Source organism: Diabrotica virgifera, chromosome 3, assembly GCF_917563875.1.
Source record: "Diabrotica virgifera virgifera chromosome 3, PGI_DIABVI_V3a".
Lineage (NCBI taxonomy): Eukaryota > Metazoa > Arthropoda > Insecta > Coleoptera > Chrysomelidae > Diabrotica > Diabrotica virgifera.
In genome coordinates this window covers 196,894,725-196,914,099 of record NC_065445.1, presented here as the reverse complement: position 1 = coordinate 196,914,099, position 19,375 = coordinate 196,894,725, and the positions used below count along the sequence as shown (strand labels likewise).

General features: G+C 31.9%; 1 protein-coding gene across 1 annotated transcript in view; it reads right to left on the bottom strand.

Annotated features, from left to right (window-relative positions):
- The window catches only part of LOC126882672 (fatty acid synthase-like), a 410,665-nt gene that overhangs the window by 180,136 nt on the left and 211,154 nt on the right, over positions 1–19,375 (bottom strand). The window contains 3 exon segments of the mRNA XM_050647647.1: positions 1,283–1,439; positions 4,345–5,090; positions 17,452–17,854. Of these exon segments, the coding sequence (XP_050503604.1) occupies positions 1,283–1,439; positions 4,345–5,090; positions 17,452–17,854 (1,306 nt within the window).

The following is a 19,375-nucleotide window of genomic DNA, read 5'->3' as shown; positions in this document are numbered from 1 at the left end:
TTGATATTATTTATTAATACTATTTTTACAAACTTTTTGTTTCATGCATCTGAATCGAGATATACAGGGAATCTAAGCTTTTTTACATCTGCTTTAGTTCTTAGAGCAATTTTTACAGTTACATGGTGGTGCTAAGTATGTTCTTGTACGCAGTAAAACTAAAACTTTCTGGGGCTTCAGAGTCTAATTATCTATATGATATAGATATAATCTATATCATATAGATATCCAGTGGATAGTGAATGGTATCCTTATAAAGTGGATCTAGTTCCATTGCAGCGTCATCAAGGCACGTCAATTGTGTGTATGCCGCCACAACATAAATGCTCGTTTTATATGCAATGATGTTGCTGCAAAACAACTCGATTCATTTTTATATGGATATCACGTATTGGCTCATTTGCATGCGTAGAAGCCGAGTTACGATCAATAAAGCGTCGAAAAATACTTGACTGTGAGCCGATGTTGCGCCTCATAGCGCGCCTTTAAAATATCGATATCTTGACCAAAAATAAACTTACGAACATTTTCTTAAGCTCAAATTATTTCTTTTGAGTTCTTCTATCATTATTGTTAATTAAAGTATAAATGTTTATAGCTCAAATTTGCTTGAAACCCTTATAAACAAATTAATGTAAAATTTTTTTAAGAAAATTATTACTTCAAATGAGTATAACTTTAAAACCAATGAAGGTCAAGTAACTTAACAAGCTCTATTTGGAAGCCTATTAATGAAGCTTTAAAATGAGACCTTCTATTGTTCATTTGCATGCGTAAAAGCCGAGTTATGATCGATAAATCTTCGAAAAATACTTATTTTGCAATTTGCAATTTGCATTGTGCACTAATTTTACAATATCTTGAGTTCTAATTGTTGGATTTAAGTTTAGTAAACGTTTCCTTCTTCGTTTTTTAAAACGAACAAATTTTATTTGAAACATTCTTTTTTATCTCTTTTAGTTTATGAGCCCGAGCCTTATAAACAATTTATAAACAATTAAATTGTTTATAACAATTTTTTGATCACTCAGATCGAAATCCACCTCGAAATTCGTAATCAGCAGCCAAAAATCCATAATAAACCGTTGAGTTTGTCCATCAGAATTGAAAAGGACACGGTGACCCTTCTGGCGCCTAGACTAATAAAAATATACTATAATTTTAAGTATACACAGAATATTTTTTAATTATACTATTATTTTAGTAAACAATAAGTAACATTTCATGCAACAATTCACTGTCAACTATTTCGTTCTTTGAATATATAAACAAAGATACTCACGTTTATCAATCCATATAAAACAGTAGAATATACACATGGAAGAGATGCTGCATCTTTTAAGGAAATATTATCTGGCACATCAAATAGTAAATAATCATCACCCAATACCAGGGTAGACATAGCGCCGTGCGTTACCAAACCCATAACTCTCCTACCCCTAGAGCAAAATGTTATATTGTGAGAAAAAATTACGAGAAAATATAGTTATACAGGGTGTTTCATTGGGAAACGGAAATACTTGAATGGTGAATAGGCGTTACTGAGGCGGTTCTAGATACACTACATTATACAATGAGTTTAGGCATCCAATCACCCTTTTCCTTTCACGGTCCTTTGCTCTACCTCTTTCTCTGTGCGCCCACTCTTGTTTATTGTTGTTATAAAACAAGGTTTGTTATTGGGGAATTCAGCAAGTTCTAGGTGGAAGAAAACACTTTTGTTTTTTTTTATATATATTTTTTACAAATGTTTTCGACCGTACTGTGTTAAATTGTAGTTTTATATATCGGCAATTCGGTCTTCGGGAAATGAAACTCTATTTGTTATATCTCAATATTTCGTCACTCTTTTTGTGACTTCGTCAGGAGAACCTGTAAATTTATTATGATTATTTTATTTGCCCATTTTTTCGTAATGGCGTCCACCCTCCTTTTAATGGCTTCTGAGTTCTCTAGATCCACTTGAACACCCATTGTCGCCATCTTCTTGACTTTCAAGTGCTCCTTGTTAGTCTGCACCTCTGGATGTCGTGCAAACAGACTTCTTTGGAGCCTCTTCTTTCTTCTTACTTTCCTCCACTTCCTCGGGGCAATTGAACAACCGATTTCTCAAGTTGTCGACCTCCTGCTTTATGATAACCCTTGTATTTGGCATCTCAACCATGAGTTTTTCAAGGGCCGCTACACTATCCTGGAGGCGTTCCAACTTTGAGCTTGCACTGTAGTTGGGTGTTTGCTCCTCTTCCTCCGAACTAGTCGTTTCTTTCTTCTTGTATGATCTTCTTTGCTTTCGCCATTCATCATCGGAACTGCTTTCGCTGTCAGAGCTGCTCGCTTCCTCTTCTTCTTTCCTTACGTTTTCTTTCCTTTGACTCTTCGTTTTATTTTTTCGTCCTTCCGTCTGTTCTCTTCTCCCTCTTTTTCTCTTCCTATTCTCTAATTCAGACATCCTGCTTATGTATTGATTCCACTCGTCTTTTCTGTTCTTTACCCAGGTATTTATATTGTCTACCTCACATATGAGTCTGATTTCTTCACTTCTTACCCTGTCCTGTAGTCCTTTTCCAGCAATCCTTCATAGGATCTTCATTTAATTGGTCTCCAGATGTCTTCGTGTTTTGCTTGCATCTGGTCCTGTTTCGACTGTGTAAGTCATAACTGGCCTAATAATTGACTTATTCAGGGTGTCCAGAAACTCTACCGACAAACGAGGACAGGAGATTCTTCAGATAATTTTAAGATAATTTAACCCAATTCACTTAGTCTGAAAATGCTTCCTAAGGGAGCTAGAGCTCTTTGAAGATGACGTCTTGTAATTAGTTTTTCTTAAATACCTCCAGAACGCTTCTATTTAGAAAAACAAAAATTGGTACGCGTATTTATCTACAAGATATAAATCTAATCCATCCATTGCAAATTTCTAGTACCGATCATAGGCGTCCGTTTTGGGTAGGGCAACGGTTATTTTATCGCATAACTTTTTTTTCTTTAACTTTTATGCATTTCTGACACTGGATTATGAAATTGTGAAGTATTCTAGTACTAAAAGGTACTCTTGTTTTAAATCGGTAGGACACAGCGTTTTCTAGAAAAATCGATTTGAAAATTTTTCGCTTTTTAAATTAAAAAAAAATTCAAAAAAAAACTGTTTAGAAAGACCGAAACTGGTACATTTATTTATATTCCAGAGATAAATCGATTTCATTAATTGCGAATTTCTAGTACTGGTCCTAGGCGTCTGTTTTGGGTAGGTCAACATTTATTTTATAGCATAACTTTTTTGTCTTGAATTTTTGAGCATTTTTGACACTAGATTATTAAATTATGAGGTATTCGAGTACTAAAACTTACTCTTACTTTATGTTGGTATAATACTTCGTTTTCTGTTGAAAAGTTCTTTCAATTTTTTTTCAAATTCCAAAAACGAAAAACTTTTAATTCGATTTTTCTAGAAAACGGTGTGTCCTACCGACTTAAAACAAGAGTACCTTTTAGTACCAGACACTGGCGGATCCAGGGGGTGTCACAGGGGTCATGACCCCCCCCCCATAATTGTAAACCCACGTATCCTAGGGTTGGTAAGACTAAGTGACCTTGCATCAAAGATAGGTAATTAAATCACCCTCAAGACCCATGACCCCCAAACAAAATTTCTGGATCCGCCACTGGTACCAGAATACCTCACAATTTAATAATCCGGTGTCAAAAATGCATAAAAGTTAAGGACAAAAAAGTTATGCGATAAAATACCCGTTCCTCTACCCAAAACGGACGCCTATGACCGGTACTAGAAATTTGCAATGGACGGAATCGATGCATTTCTGAAAAGTAAATATGCATACCAATTTTCGTTTTTCTAAATAGAAGCGTTCTGGAGGTATTTAAGAAAAACTAATTTCACGGCGCCATCTTCAAAGAGCTCTAGCTCCCTTAAGAAGCATTTTCGGACTAGGTGAATTGGGTTAAATTGTCTTAAAATTATCTGAGGAATCTCCTGTCTTCGTTTGTCGGTAGAGTTTCTGGACACCCTGTATATTCGGGCCTTTGTTTCCACCCTTAGGTGTTTGTTTTTCTAAATTATGTCGTTTAGGCATCCGGCCGTTCTACTGGCTTTAATTATTTGGTCTTTTACCTCTTCTTTGATATTCTTGTCGGCTGATAGATTAATTCCCAGGTATTTGAAAGTTACTTGTTATATAATTTGATTGTCTAACTCCAATTTGCATCTTATTGTTCTTTAGATTGATATTAAAAATGCTAAATTTAACTGTTTCGGTACTAAATATGCAGACACGCTATGCATAATACAATTCAGAAACTAGATAATTGATATTAGTTACTTACTCTGCAGTGTATCCTGAAAACTCAAATCCCTGAACGCATTCCTGTTCAACTCTATCTTGAGTTATTACATCAACATTGATTTTTCCCGTAGCTGTCATCACGTCTCTAAAGTTGAGAGAAGCATAGTGAACGTATACCAAATGCCTTTCAGCAGGTACAACCATGTCATGTTTGTAACTATTCTCGATCCATCTTAAACTAGACAAATCTCCTCGAACGACAACATTTGCAAAGCAGTGTTCTGATTCAATAGTGTCAAGGTTTTTTAAGAGTAGATGTCTATAAGTACCCCACTTGTTATCTTTCCAGATATTTACTGCCATATTTTTATCTAACTGAGTTTTATAAAATTGATTATCCTTGTCAAAATGCTGATCGGTTTCAAACGCAAATAGACACCTTATATAATTACTATCACCTTCCTGTTTTAGGCAATTAAACAATCCCATAATGCCACTTAAAGGTTTATTTTGAGCATAAATTAAGACATTATCACTCTTTTTTGACTTAAAGGTTTCTTTTAGTTCCTCAATCCACGATAAATCGTCTGATTTTTCTACCTCAACTGTAATGAGTTCATTGGTTTTGAAATCTTTCATAAGAAGAACCAGCGTTTCTAAAGGAGTCTTATGAACGGTGAATACAATAAAATCTTCTACTTCACTTATGGAACTATCGAAGTTGATGTCCTCTCGAGATATAAGAAAACCATGATCCTTTAAACATTGGGTTGCAGTTTTTAAAACCTAAAATAAAAGAAACACTAAAAATACTTGTATAAAAATCACAATGAATTACTGTATAAAAAGTTAATCAATAATGTATTTTATGGCCAAAGGCAGTTAGGTACCTAGTGCCATGTTTAGTGTGTGTTGAGTAAGTGTCTTGTTATTTTGCAAAGTCGACGTCGTTGTCTTTGCAAAGAGACGCTAATTTTATCCGAACGCCTGCGATCCCTCCGGTGAATACCGATCCCACAAGGACAGAAACAATTAAATAAATTGATTTAAGGATTATTATTAAATTTAACAATTTGATAATGGAATGTTATTTAATTTTTGTTGTTGTTTGGTTGTACTGCAATGTGTTCACCAGGAGATCTGAAAGACGTTCTGGCGCGCCATGGCGCTTCGATGCTGCTGCTCATTTAGCTTTACCCAGGGTGCATCATGAGGGAACGAGACAGCTTTACACTTTTTTTTTTTAGATCGCACTCTAATTTTCAAGCAAAACTGCAGCTAAAGTTAAAACTCGCAAAAATATCATTCACAAGCTTCCGCTAGGAAAAATATTCTGATTCGGATTTTTTGCAAAATCTTACTCAAAAAGGACTTCTTTTAACAAATTTGCATGTTGCCAGGTGCAAAAAAGAGTCAAAAATTTTTTAAACATTTTTTTTGTTTCTTTTTTAAAATTGTTATCTTTGCATCGAACAAAGTTTTTTTTAGGTTTTTTGGATCATTTCAAGCAAAAAAGGTGTTTAGTGACTTTGCTCTAGAGTTGACAGTTTTTGACATATAAGCGATTAAAAATTTAAAAATTGCGAAATCGGCCATTTTAACCTTCAAAAACTATGTGAAAAATAAAAATTTCAATGTTGCCAAGGTAGGTAGATATGCTTTAAACATTGATTGATGAAATCCCGGAGAGATTTTTGCAATACAATATCGAAAACCCCTTTGTTTTTTAATTGTTAGGACGGCACACTATTTTCAACCGTTGTATGTAGATGTAATCGGAAAACATTTGAAGTTAAAAAAAATTGTTTAAAAAATTTTTGACTCATTTTTGACTCTGGCAACATGCAAATTTGTTAATAGGGAACCTTTTCAAACAAGTTGGTAAAAAAAATTGAATCAGAATATTTTTCAGCACATAATATTTACGCATATTACATATTAATGCAACGGTTGAAAATAGTGTCGCGCCCGCTTGATTAGCAAATTAAAAACAAAGGGATATTCGATATTTTCTTGCACAAAGCTCTTCGGGATTTCACCAATAGATGTTTAACGAATATCTACCTACCTTGGCAAAATTAAAATTTTCAGTTTTTCACATAGTTTATGAGGGTAAAAATGGTTGATTTCGCAATTTTTAAATTCTTAATCACTTCTTATATGTCAAAAACTATCAACTTTAGAGAAAAGTCACTAAACCTTTTCTGTTTGGAATAATCCAAAAAACCAAAAAAAAAACTTTGTTCGATGTAACAAAAATAATTTTAGGAAGAAAACAAAAAAAAACGATGAAAGGGTTACCAATGCCAGTCCATTATACAATTGGATATAGTAATTGAGTCAATACTCGCAATCTTAAGTTTGTACTTTATTAGTTGTTATATAATCATGGGGCAACTGGTTTCGAGTCTTACAATATATGACTCATCATCAGGCCCAGTACAAAAAGTCTTCTAAATACAAACTACAAAATAACAGCCACTGAAACCGTTCTACAGCTAAAGATGTACCTGGAAGTCACCAGCCCCATGAGAAAAGTTGACCAGTCAAAAAGCCCTTAGTCTCTTAAATTGTTTGTTATGTTCAATGTGGAACCTTGGATAAATTCCTGTGTTCTCAGTGGTGTATGTTTTTTATCATTAACAGTTGTTTTTTGTTTGATTTAGCAGTTGTTTTTTATTTTTAATATTAAGAGAGTGTAAAACATTTAATAATTTAATAATGGGACATCACTCACAAAATTTCCACATGCACAAATTTGAAAAAATTGGTTTTTGGTTGCCAAAGATTTTTATTATTTTTATGTCAAATAAATATATTTATTGTTTGCACATGCACACATTTTAAAAAATTGTTTTTTGGTTGCCAGAGACTTTTCATTATTTTTTACGTCAAATAAATATATTTATTTTTTATGACATAAAAAATAATAAAAAGTCTCTGACAACCAAAAAACAATTTTTGAAGATTTTTGTGCATGTGGAAATTTTGTGAGTGATGTCCCATTATTAAATTATTAAATGTTTTACACTTTCTTAATATTAAAAATAAAAGACAACTGCTAAATCAGACAGAAAACAACTGTTAATGATAAAAAACATACACCACTGAGAACACAGGAATTTATGCCAGGTTCCACATTGAATATAACAAACAATTTAAGAGACTAAGGGCTGTTTGTCTGGTCAACTTTTCTCATGGGGCTGGTGACTTCCAGGTACATCTTTAGCTGTAGAACAGTTTCAGTGGCTGTTATCTTGTAGTTTGTATTGAGAAGACTTTTTGTACTGGGCCTGATGATGAGTCATATATTGTAAGACTTGAAACCGGTTGCCCCATGATTATATAACAACTAATAAAATACAAACTTAAGATTGCGAGTATTGACTCAATTACTATATCCAATTGAAAAAAAAAACGTTTATAAAATTTTTGACCCACTTTTGGACCTGGCAACATGCAAATTTGTTAAAAGGGGATCTTTTTGAGTAATATTGTGCAAAAAATCCAAATCAAAATATTTTTCCTAGCAGATACGCTGTGGCTTTCTGGACTATGATTTCTGCGCTAAAAACAAAATTGTTTTAATTAGTTTTTTCCCAAACTCTACGCACATTTTGCAACCTCTGGATGTTGCTGTATTTCATCCTCTAAAATTAAAATGGAAAAAGACAGTTACTCAATGACGAATGGAAAATAATGATTCTTAGCTTTCCACAGAATTATTTGCACCAGTTTTGGAACAAGCAATTAACCGGTTACAAGATCGTTTACCTATTATCATACAAAATGGCTTTAGGTCATGGGGACTTGCTCCATTTGATCCAAATATTATCAGGTTCGAAAAAATTTTTAAAAACAATTTTGCTGGAACTGGCAAAATGGACGATGACAAATCTAATGCCCAATTAGTGCTGGATATCTTTCAAAAGTATAACGAAGAAAAAAATAGAGGTCTTCAATAATTCCGGGCCTAAATGGGAAGGCAATATTAAAGATACAAATTTGTTTTATTTTTGACAGCATTAATTTAAGCAGAACAGTGTCATCATCTAATAGTAACAGTGATTTGACAAATGTACAAACACATTCAGTACCTCAGCAATATGAACCAAAATTACAGTCACAAACAGAACAAGTTCAGAGAAAACAAATACACATATTACAGATTGATCAAATTCATACACGATTAGGTACTGAAATAGAACCGGCGACTGCAGTGCAATCTCCTCAAGAAAAAGATTTAACAATAGAAATAAATAAAATCAAAGACGTTTTAGGTTTAACTGATGAACAAGACGTGAAAAATCTGTCTATTTTCAACCTCATTGACGAAGGTGATATGGATGTTACTGCAGAAGATTTAGGAATATAGGGTACTTAGTCAATTACAATAGATATATTTTATTATTTTTCAAATAGACAGAGAAATATATTGCAGGATTGGATTTAAATATTTAAGAATAACTATAGGTGTTATCGATTTATTATTATTATTGTTATATACTGTTATACTAAAATATTATAGCTACAAACAATATTAAGGCTAGTAAAAGTTAATAAATAAAAAATAATGGACTCGGATACATCGGATGAAAGCAAAAAAAGAGGCAGAGAAGGAGACGATGGGACATTCAACGAAAGTAAAAAGTAAAAAGAGTTACAGGGTGTTTTATCTAAAAATTTAAAAAATATTTTTGCTCAGCAATTTAAAACTATTAGACGTATCTTTTTCATACTTGGCAGGAAGTATATTAACTGTACAAACTACTAAATTATGTTAAGCAAACGTTTCTGTCTATTACCAGAGGCGTACGACGGGGGAAAGGGAATGGTTTACTCTTTCCAAAGACTACGCCACTGGCGGAATTGCTATTTTAGTTCAATTTTTGGATTCTCCAATACTTTATATGAAAATAATGTACTCTTCATTCGTAACGATAAAGTCATTAGTTTTCGAGATCTTTGAAGTTAGAAATGAAAGGACACGTTTATTTTGATTAATGTATTGTGTCGCTTCATTTTTAATTTCAAATGTCTCGAAAACTAATCATTGTATCGTTACGAATGAAGAGTATAATATTTAGATAAAAGGTATTGAAAAATCAAAATATTACACTACAATAGCAATTTTGACAGTGGCTTAGAATTTCGGAAGGATCAACCAGTTACTATCCCCTGTCGTGCGCCTCTGGTAGTAGCTAGAAACGTTTATTTATCTTAATTTAGTAGGGTGTACAGTACCTACACTCTCTGCCAAGTATAATAAGGATACGCCAAATAGTTTTAAAGTACTGGGTACAAATAATTTTTAAATTTTAATCATAGGAATCATATCATAAATTAATCAAAATAACTGTGCCGTTTCATATTTAACTGCAAATATCTTGAAAACTAATGACTTTATCGTTACCAATGAGGAGTATATTATTTACGTAGAAGGTATTGGAGAATATAAAAATGGTACCAAAATAGTAATTCCTCCAGTGGTGTAGAATTTGAGAAGGGTCAACCCTTTACTCTCCCCTGTCGTACGCCTCTGGTAGTAGCTAGAAACGATTGTTTAACATAATTTAATAGGGTGTATAGTAGTCGCACTTTTTGATAAGTATGAAAAGGAGACGTCGAATAGTTTTAAAATGCTGAGCCAAAATACTTTTTAAATTTTTAGATAAAACACCCTGTAACTCAGTAGGGAACCACATTTTATTTAAGTGTTTTAGGTTAAATCTTCTTGTTTTGTGCTAAGGTTTCTCCAGTTACTATATGGACAATTATTAATGAAACACCCTGTATAACCAAGAAAAGAAGCTAGATCAAATAATTTGAATGAGGCAAGATCTAACTAAAGAAACAAAAAATCTAGCAGCAGAAGTCAAAGATATAAAAGAAGACCAAAGGGAGTACTGGAGAGAATTAAGAGATCTCAGAGACGAAATGGAAATAGGCAAATCAAAAGTCACAACTCGAGAAGGATGAAATAAAGAAATAACTGAATGACACGAAGCTACGACTAGAAAAACTAGAAAAAGAAAGGAAAGCTAACAACGTCGTAATACAAGGTTTGCAAATTGATACAAGCGACAGGGACATACTCAGGCAAACCATAGGTAATTTCATTGAAGCAGAAATGAATATTAAGGTTAAAATTGATGAAGTAATAAAATTAGGAGAAAAACATGTTTAGTTAAGCTACCGAACCACCATGAGAAAGAAACGGCCATGAAAAACAAAGCGAAACTACAACTCGCAAAAGACAGAAAAGTGTTCATCAACAACGATATGACCAAAGAAGATTTGCATGTACAGAAAAAAATAAGATAAGTTTCCCATGAAGAAGCAAATAAGGGTAAAAATATAAAAGTAAAATTTAATAAGCTAATAATAATTGGGAACACAATGAAATGGAATAAAAACAGTAACAAGCTAGAGGAAATTCCAGAACGGAATCCAAAAAACTAGCACCTGAAAAAACCCACAAAATACTTTACAAACGATGACGGATATTGCACAGAAAAAGGCAGTGAATAAAAATACAAAAATAGAGCGAACACAACTGACAAGACCGAAATTGACATAAGAGGAACCATATCCATTGGAGCATGGAATGTAAGAACCTTATATAAAAACGGCAGACTAGAAAAAGTAAGCCAGAAATTGATGATTACAAGTTCAAATTTATTGGTTTAAGCGAAACACATTGGAACGACAGCGGATCAACTCGAGTAGGAGACCAAAAATTAATGATTTATTCTGGGAATACATCTGAAAATACATCTGAAAACACGAAAAGGGTGTAGCAATACTTTTATCTCAAGAAGGAAAAAATACTTTAATGGAATGGGAACCATTAAATTATCTGGGCTAGACTCAAAGCAAAGTATTATAACCTAATATAGTCTAGGAAAGTTATATGACGCCCGAAAATCGTGTTTTTTTTCTATTATTGCTCTATAACTCCGAAGATTTTAACTTTACAAAAAAACACTCAAATAAAAATTCACCGCAATTAAATTCTGCATAGAGATATGTTTTTCCGATCTGCTCCGACGAAAATTTTCCTCGGAAAATGCAGGTTTTCCCAACAAAATCTTTAATTTTTAAATAAAGTTTTAGATAAGTAACTATCTACCAATGATTAAATAATTTGGTGACTTAAAAGCGTTCTTGGTTTATATTATAGTTCCAGAAGCTGGTAAAAAAAATCGAATATTTTAGCAACAATTCAATTGTTAATTAATAATTTACGGTCGCAATAATAACCAAAATAATTATGATACACTGGTCAAACTTTGAAATCTTATAAAGATGAGATGCCTATTTAATATATTGTCGACAAAATATAAATTTTTTATTTTTTTGCATAATCTTTAAATGTTGTTCTGAAGCTATTTTCTTGTGGCATTTTTATAATCAAGTATATTCAAATGGGAAATAAGCCACAATTTTACCTAAAAATGATTTTATTAACGTTTCGACGCATAAGTCGGGTGTCGTTGTCAAAATACAAAATAATACTAAATAAACAAAAATGTTGTTGCTTAGTAAAAAATTCTTCTAATAATTTATTTAATCTGACTCATTTATATGCATTGTCTGAATTGCCGATATAAATGAGTCAGATTAAATAAATTATTAGAAGAATTTTTTACTAAGTAACAACATTTTTGTTTATTTAGTATTATTTTGTATTTTGACAACGACACCCGACTTGGGCGTCGAAACGTTAATAAAATCATTTTTAGGTAAAATTGTGGCTTATTTCCCATTTGAATATACTTGATTATAATCTTTAAATGTTTAAAAAATGCGTATTTCAAAGATCTTGAAAATAAATGCTTTAAAACTTTTTTGCAACGATTTGCAAAAAAGTTATAAAACAGCAAAGTAAACATACAATTACTACGTTGTTTATAATTTTTTTAATTCTTTCAAAGCGTAAAAGTGAGTTTAAAGTACAAGCTAATTATTTACAAAAAATATCGATTATTAGTTTAATGCTTATATTTTAATTAAAGATTATAAATATATTTTTTTGTAATTTACACGCGTGAAAGTAGACTAATACAGTAATGTAGCTAAAATTTTCACTCGAAGCGACGACCGCCGACCGCCGCGCGACGTATAGTTCATAAATAAAATTATAAGTTTATGTAGGCTGCGTGTGTCTCTTCGAGTGAACATTTTAGCTCCGGCTCTGTATCAAGGTGTAACAAAAATACTACTTTGCAGTAGTATTTGTAGAACGAAAATGATAAGATGAAATGAGTGAAGGAAGGGTGATGAACTGATAATAGAAGTATGGAGAGACAGAGGCAAACTAAATAGAATTGGCTAGCAAGAGATGCAGGAGAACAACTTGACACTTACGGATGGATACGGCTCGTTTGCATGCCTGTCGAAGAACAGTAGATCAAAGTAGATAGTGATGATAACTAAGAAGGGAAATATTAAGATAAGAATATATGCTCAGAAAATAGATTAAATAAATATAATAATATAATAAAAATAGAAGAATGTAGGAGATAAATACAATAGACTGAATTATGGGCGCCAGAAGTTGGGATGGACCAAACTCCCAGGTATCTTACACTGCTGTTAAATATTAAATATATTAAATTATTAAATTCAAAAATGGGGAAAAAAAATAATCGACATACAAAAACAAATAAATATTTATTAAATATAACTACTTAGATTTTTTGACAACCTCTGAGTTACAAAAATACAAACTATGTAACTCTAAAATGACAATGGGAAATAATTACCTATCTAAGTATAAATATAATTACCTATTAAATTAGTATTGGAGTAGCTTTTCTAGGAAGCATACCCCCAACTTACATCTAGGTTAAATGACAACCCTTCACCAAATAATAGTACGATTAAAATACGTACAGCAACGCTAAACTCTACAAACGAATAAACAAGAATATAATTAAGGGAGGATTATTCACAATGAATAATCTCCGTGACTCTCAAGAGTTAAATAGGCACCAGCCTCATTAATGTGAACCTACGGTCTAATATAAAAATCAGTTGCTTCGACACGTAGTCACTAAAAAATATAACAAGTAAAATGGATAGCTATTCAAAGGGAATAGCGTCCAGGGATATAATTAAAAGTTGAATAAATGAATTTAAGTAAAAAGTTAAGCAAATAAGTTAAATTAATTATAATGATTGACTAAAGTACGTTAAAGTTATATGAGTAAGTTAATAAATTAGCAAATAAAGAGTAAAAAAATATATATAAATTTAAATTGATAAGTGGAGACTAGCAAGGTTAGTAATAAAAAAATATAAATTTAATTAAGTAAATAAATGGTACAAGTAAATTTCGGGTAATATAATATAAAGGTAAAGAGAATCTCATATGGGGGAAAAGATGATCTGAGCTCAAACCTCTTTGACCAGAGAGTTTACCGGTTTGGGAAACACTATCAAATATTATAGATATAATAATATGGAAAAAAAAATATACAATCTAAATCTTGAAACAAAAATATGTGTGATTAAACTATAAAACTTAATGTTTGAACTAAATGTCCTGATTATTACACAAAAATATTAACGTGTAGTGATGGTAGAAGTAATAATCACTTGCAAATACAAACCCTATGTGGTTCCCAAAAGTGTCCTTGTTATGGATTCCAAAATCCCTGGTAGTAGAATTAGCACAGGGATGGTGCTAGCTTGTACCAATTATTAAAGGTGCCCTTCGGGTCAAAGTGCAGAATTCAAAGCTACGTGGGAGGAGGTTCTCCAGGCTGGTCTCCAAATGACCTGGCTTGGCGTAGAACGGTTGCTCCCGGTTGTTAGGGGAGCTGATGGACTGGTTAATTTATGATTTCACCCAAGTAGCAGATGGCATGACTTCAATTCCTACGGGATCTTCTAAAACTTTGTCTCCTAGCTCTTCCAAACAACAACACTATTAATTTGGCTACTAAATACTTATAGGAGCTTGAAACTTCGTATTAAAATTCCCGTTATTTTCGATCAACCATCTGCCGTACCGTTCTAGCTTACCAAACGAAGTGTCCAATATTTCCCGTCGTTAGACGAGGAGCCTCACAGAACGAAACTTACATGACAGCGAATGGTGTCTACTACCAACTGAAGAACTTGTGCCAACTAATAGTTAAGTATGACGTCAGTCAAACATTTATTTTAATTAGATCTTATTGTTTTTAAGTATAACTTAATGACAAACCGTTATTAAAATTTAAATAAAATAACTATAAAGATAATTAGATGTTAACGGAATGTTATAAAGGCTACTTTCGCGCTAAAAATACCAAAAAATTTTTTTTTAATGTTTAATTAAAATATAACCATTGAACTAATATTTGATATTCTTTGTGAGTAATTAGATTGTACCACAGACTGACTTTTAAGACTAAAACAATTAAAACAAATTATAAACAACGGAGCTTTCGTATATTTATTTTGCTGTTTCATAACTTTTTTGCAAATGGTTGGAAAAATTTTTAAAGCATTCATTTTCAACACCTTTGAAATACGCTTTTTAAGTATTTTTTAAAATTAGAATATAATAAAGAATTTCTGAGAAATGTTAATTTGTTTATAACCATTTTTTTAAACATTTAAAGATTATGAAAAAAAAAGAAAAATTTATATTTTGTCGACAAAATATTAAATAGGCATCTTATCTTTATAATCTTTCTAAGTTTGATCAATGTTTCATGATTATTTTGGTTGTTATTACGACTGTAAGTTTTTAATCAACAATTGAATTGTTACTAAAATATTTCTTTAATTTTCATCGGCTTCTGCAATTATAATCTATACCAGGACAGCATTTATTTCACCAAGCCCAAGAAATTAATTTGACTATTTCATTCATAGGAGATTCTGACCAATAGAAAGCTACAGAAATCTAAATTAAATTGATAATTTATGATTATTTCATTCATAGGAGATTCTGACCAATAGAAAGCTACAGAAATCTAAATTAAATCGATAATTTTTGATAATTGCCCGTCGTCAAGTATATTACGTCAGATGCCCTTCGTGACAATTAATGTTTTAAAAATTATAAAAGTGATGACTTTCAACCGTCAAATATTTATAACAACTGTGTGTTTAATTGTACTAATTTGAAGTTACATAAATAAATTACAATAAATTTTTGGTTTTGAACACTTTCATTCATGAAATAATCGCAACAAATTGCACTCGATCTCTAAAATTAATATAGAATTTTTGCCCTCATGACACTTTGAAATAATTTCACTCGCCTTCTGCTCGTGAAATTAAAACTGTCAAAGTGACACTCGGGAAAAATTCAATAATTGTAGAGCTCTTGTGCAATTACTACTGATAATTTCCTGTCGTCAAGTATATTACGTCAGATGCCCTTCGTTGCTATGAAAAAATACATTCAGTGACATTAATTTCAATTAATGTTTTAAAAATTATAAAAGTGATGACTTTCAACCGTAAAATATGTATAACAACTGTGTGTTTAATTGTACTAATTTGTACTTACATAAATAAATTACAATAAAATTTTGGTTTTGAACAGTTTAATTCATGAAATAATCGCAACAAATTGCACTCGATCTCTAAAATGAATATAGAATTTTTGCCCTCGTGACACTTTTGACATAATTTCACTCGCCTTCGGCTCGTGAAATTAAAACTGTCAAAGTGTCACTCGGGAAAAATTCAATAATTTTAGAGTTCTTGTGCAATTACTACTGAAAATTCGAGATTTTTTTGGGAAAATCCATATTTTCCCAGGAAAATTTTCGTCTGAGCAAATCGGGAAAACATGCCTCTATGTAGAATTAAATTGCGGTGAATTTTTATTTGAGTGTTTTTGGTGTAACGTTAAAATCTTCGGAGTTATAGAGCAATAATTAAAAAAAACACGATTTGGGGGCGCCATTTTGTTAATAAAAAAAGTAGCACACTATCTGCGAACTTTGCATATCTATATTATTAATATATAGGATCTTATAATTCGATTCCATCAATAAAATTGGTGGTAAATAACTTTTCCATGCATTTTGCTAATTAGCCCAGAGTATCAACAAAGTAAAACGAAAAGTTATATCAGAGACATACCATGCTGTTTATCCTTGTTTAACTTATTGTGGTTTCCATGGAGCCTTAATTTAGCTAGACTAGTTTCTGTGAGTAAAAAAGGTACCTAGTATAACAAGTAAGTCGTTAATAATTTCGTGCATCGGAAAAGTTAGAGTGGAAGTACGAAGTACTATAGGTATATACATATATCTATATTTAATTTTTTCAAAAATCACATCTACGATACAGGTTACACAAACAAATCAACACAATGTAACATAAAAACAGTTAAAATTTGATACCCATCTAGGACAATAACATCATTTCAAACAATGTTTTCAACTACATAATATATGCCAGAGTCCATAAAAGGTACATATGCTTTTTCTCATGAGGATATTTCAGTGCGTCACAGTTTTTCGATTTTTTTCTAACGCATTAAAAAGCATGTGCCAGAAAAAAACGCATGTCGGTGATTACATTTCGTCGGTGACATTTATAACATTTATTCTAGTTGTCAATAGATGGCGCTATAATCGAAAAAAAAATTATTTTCGAATTATATAATATATATACGAATATAATCTGTACAATTTATAAGACTATACAAATCAAAGAAAATACCATTTTATAAATGCAGTAAACAATATTGATTTGTTTTTATGCCAAATTGCAAATAAAATGTGACAACTGTCAGATTTAACTAAAATGTCATGTCACTAAAATGTATATTATCACGGACTTACCTTTTTTTTCTATCATTTGTGACGCACTGAAAAATGCTCATGAAAAGAAGCATATCCATACGTTGGTGCTCCGTGCTCCGTGTAGCTGCTCAAATGGATACGGCATGCGCTCCCCTACATATAAACCGCAAACCGGTTGAATCGAAGAGGGTGAGCGCCGAGCGAATAGCACCAACGTATCCACTATGTGGAGTTGCTACACGGAGCACGGAGCACCAACGTATGGATACGTACCTTTAGATCGAGACCATAATTTCATTTGTTTGAAAAGTACACATAAATACTAAATTAAACATGCCACAAGAAAACAGTTTCAGAACCTTGCTTATTATAATAAAACTTACATCTTTTCTTCTGATTAGCTTAGAGCCAATAACTAGCTGGCATTCAGTTTCAGTATCTAGTTCCTTATCTTCTACTTCAATCTCTTCTGGAATATATTCAGGTCGACTTTTCGCTAATATTTTAACAATTGCTTGTAGGAGTGGTTGGTCTCCTAGAGCGGTTTGTACTAGAGGAATTAAAGTACATTCTTGTGTAACAAATTCGTCTATGAGTTCGATACATTTGTATTTTTTTGTTAATAAATTTTCGTACACAATTTGAAGGTTCACTCTCACGGATTCTTCTAGTTCCAATTCGGCTATGTTCGGAACAAATATATGAGATTCCAAAACTGGTATTCCCACATCTTTCTTTCTGGCAATTGAACTTGCTATAAGACCGTGAATTACAATACTTCCACATCTAGAATTAATACAAGATAAATAATATTGGTCGAAACTGCATTTTACTAGACAAAATGTTTGAAAAGTCATAAAAACTGAAAATAAATAATATCTCTGCCCACTTTTTTGCTACTAATACTTGATTTGTGATAAAACTATGGTCACATAGAACTACAAATTCATTAAAAAATTTGCCTAATGTCTAAGCTACTTATAGTTTAGATAACGATGTAGCATTTAAAAAACTTGATATAATACAGGGTGTCCCGGAAAATAGTGCGTTCCTTAAAGGTATAGGTAGAAGGCACCATGTAGAACAAAAAACTCTTATAACATTTTTTTCTAAATGCAACCGTTTGACCAAAAACTTAAAATGTATTTTGGTATCCAAATTTAAATCTGACAACTATGTGCGGTACGCAAATTTAAGCATAGACAGTCCCATGTAAATAGATAGAAGATTATAGTAAACAGATAGTTTTAAAGAATCCTGTTTAGTGTCAATGCCGAAAATGTTTTCGAATAGTGAGTGTATTACCTATTATGTTATTACCTATGAATGGTGTTTGTGAAAGGTTACTTGAAACATCTATTCGGTATATTAATTATTTTCAAGTAAGTACAACTTAGTTATTTCAGTTCACAAGTAAACAAATTACTGAGACATTATCTGGTGTATTTAAGCTCCACTGTAAACTATTAAAACTATGTAATTCAGTTAAAGCCCTCAGCAATACTCAGCATTCAACCCATTTAAACCTTACTAAATACATAATACTAGTTTAGTTAAAAGATGTGTTTTTATGTTTAAAGATGTGTAATTCGTTTAAAATTATGCAATAGGTATTTCAATACATTTCGAAAGAAAATAATTTTAGTAAACAAATAGTAAATACATAAGTATTACCTACTATTAGGTTGGATTATTTTAAATACTGTTAATCACAATCACAAACGAGTTCTTATTATGTTATTATGCCGTAGTGCGTACGATGTTGCCAGTTTATTAAAATTTCCAAACATTAAAATACAGGTATATGGAAAACAATGTTAACTTTTTTGGAAACGGTTAACTTTATAAAAAAATGGTATAGGACTTTTTTGTTCCAAATTGTGTATTCTCTCCATACCTTAAAGGAACGCACTATTTTCCGGGACACCCTGTATATGGCGGAATGCTACAAAATTTGTTTTAAAACCGTCTTATGAACACTATAGCTTTTCTCTACACATGGTTTTCTCTACAAGATATTCGGCGCAGAACAAGAGCACCTGCGGGCTATTAAATAAAATTTTTTTAAACATATCTGTAAACATAACTCAAGGTTTTTGCTGAATAAGTCTTTATAAAAATTCCGTTGGATCTCTTTTTTTTGATAGGCTGTTTTTGAAAAGTGGCCCGATAGACCAGGGCATTTAGCACTAAAACACCCGAATAAATAAATTTTTAAATACAGCACCTAGAGACTTGCAGTTTTTTGCATTATGTTCAGGATACGTCAGGAAAAAAGTCTACTATTCAAAAATGGGTGGAAATGCA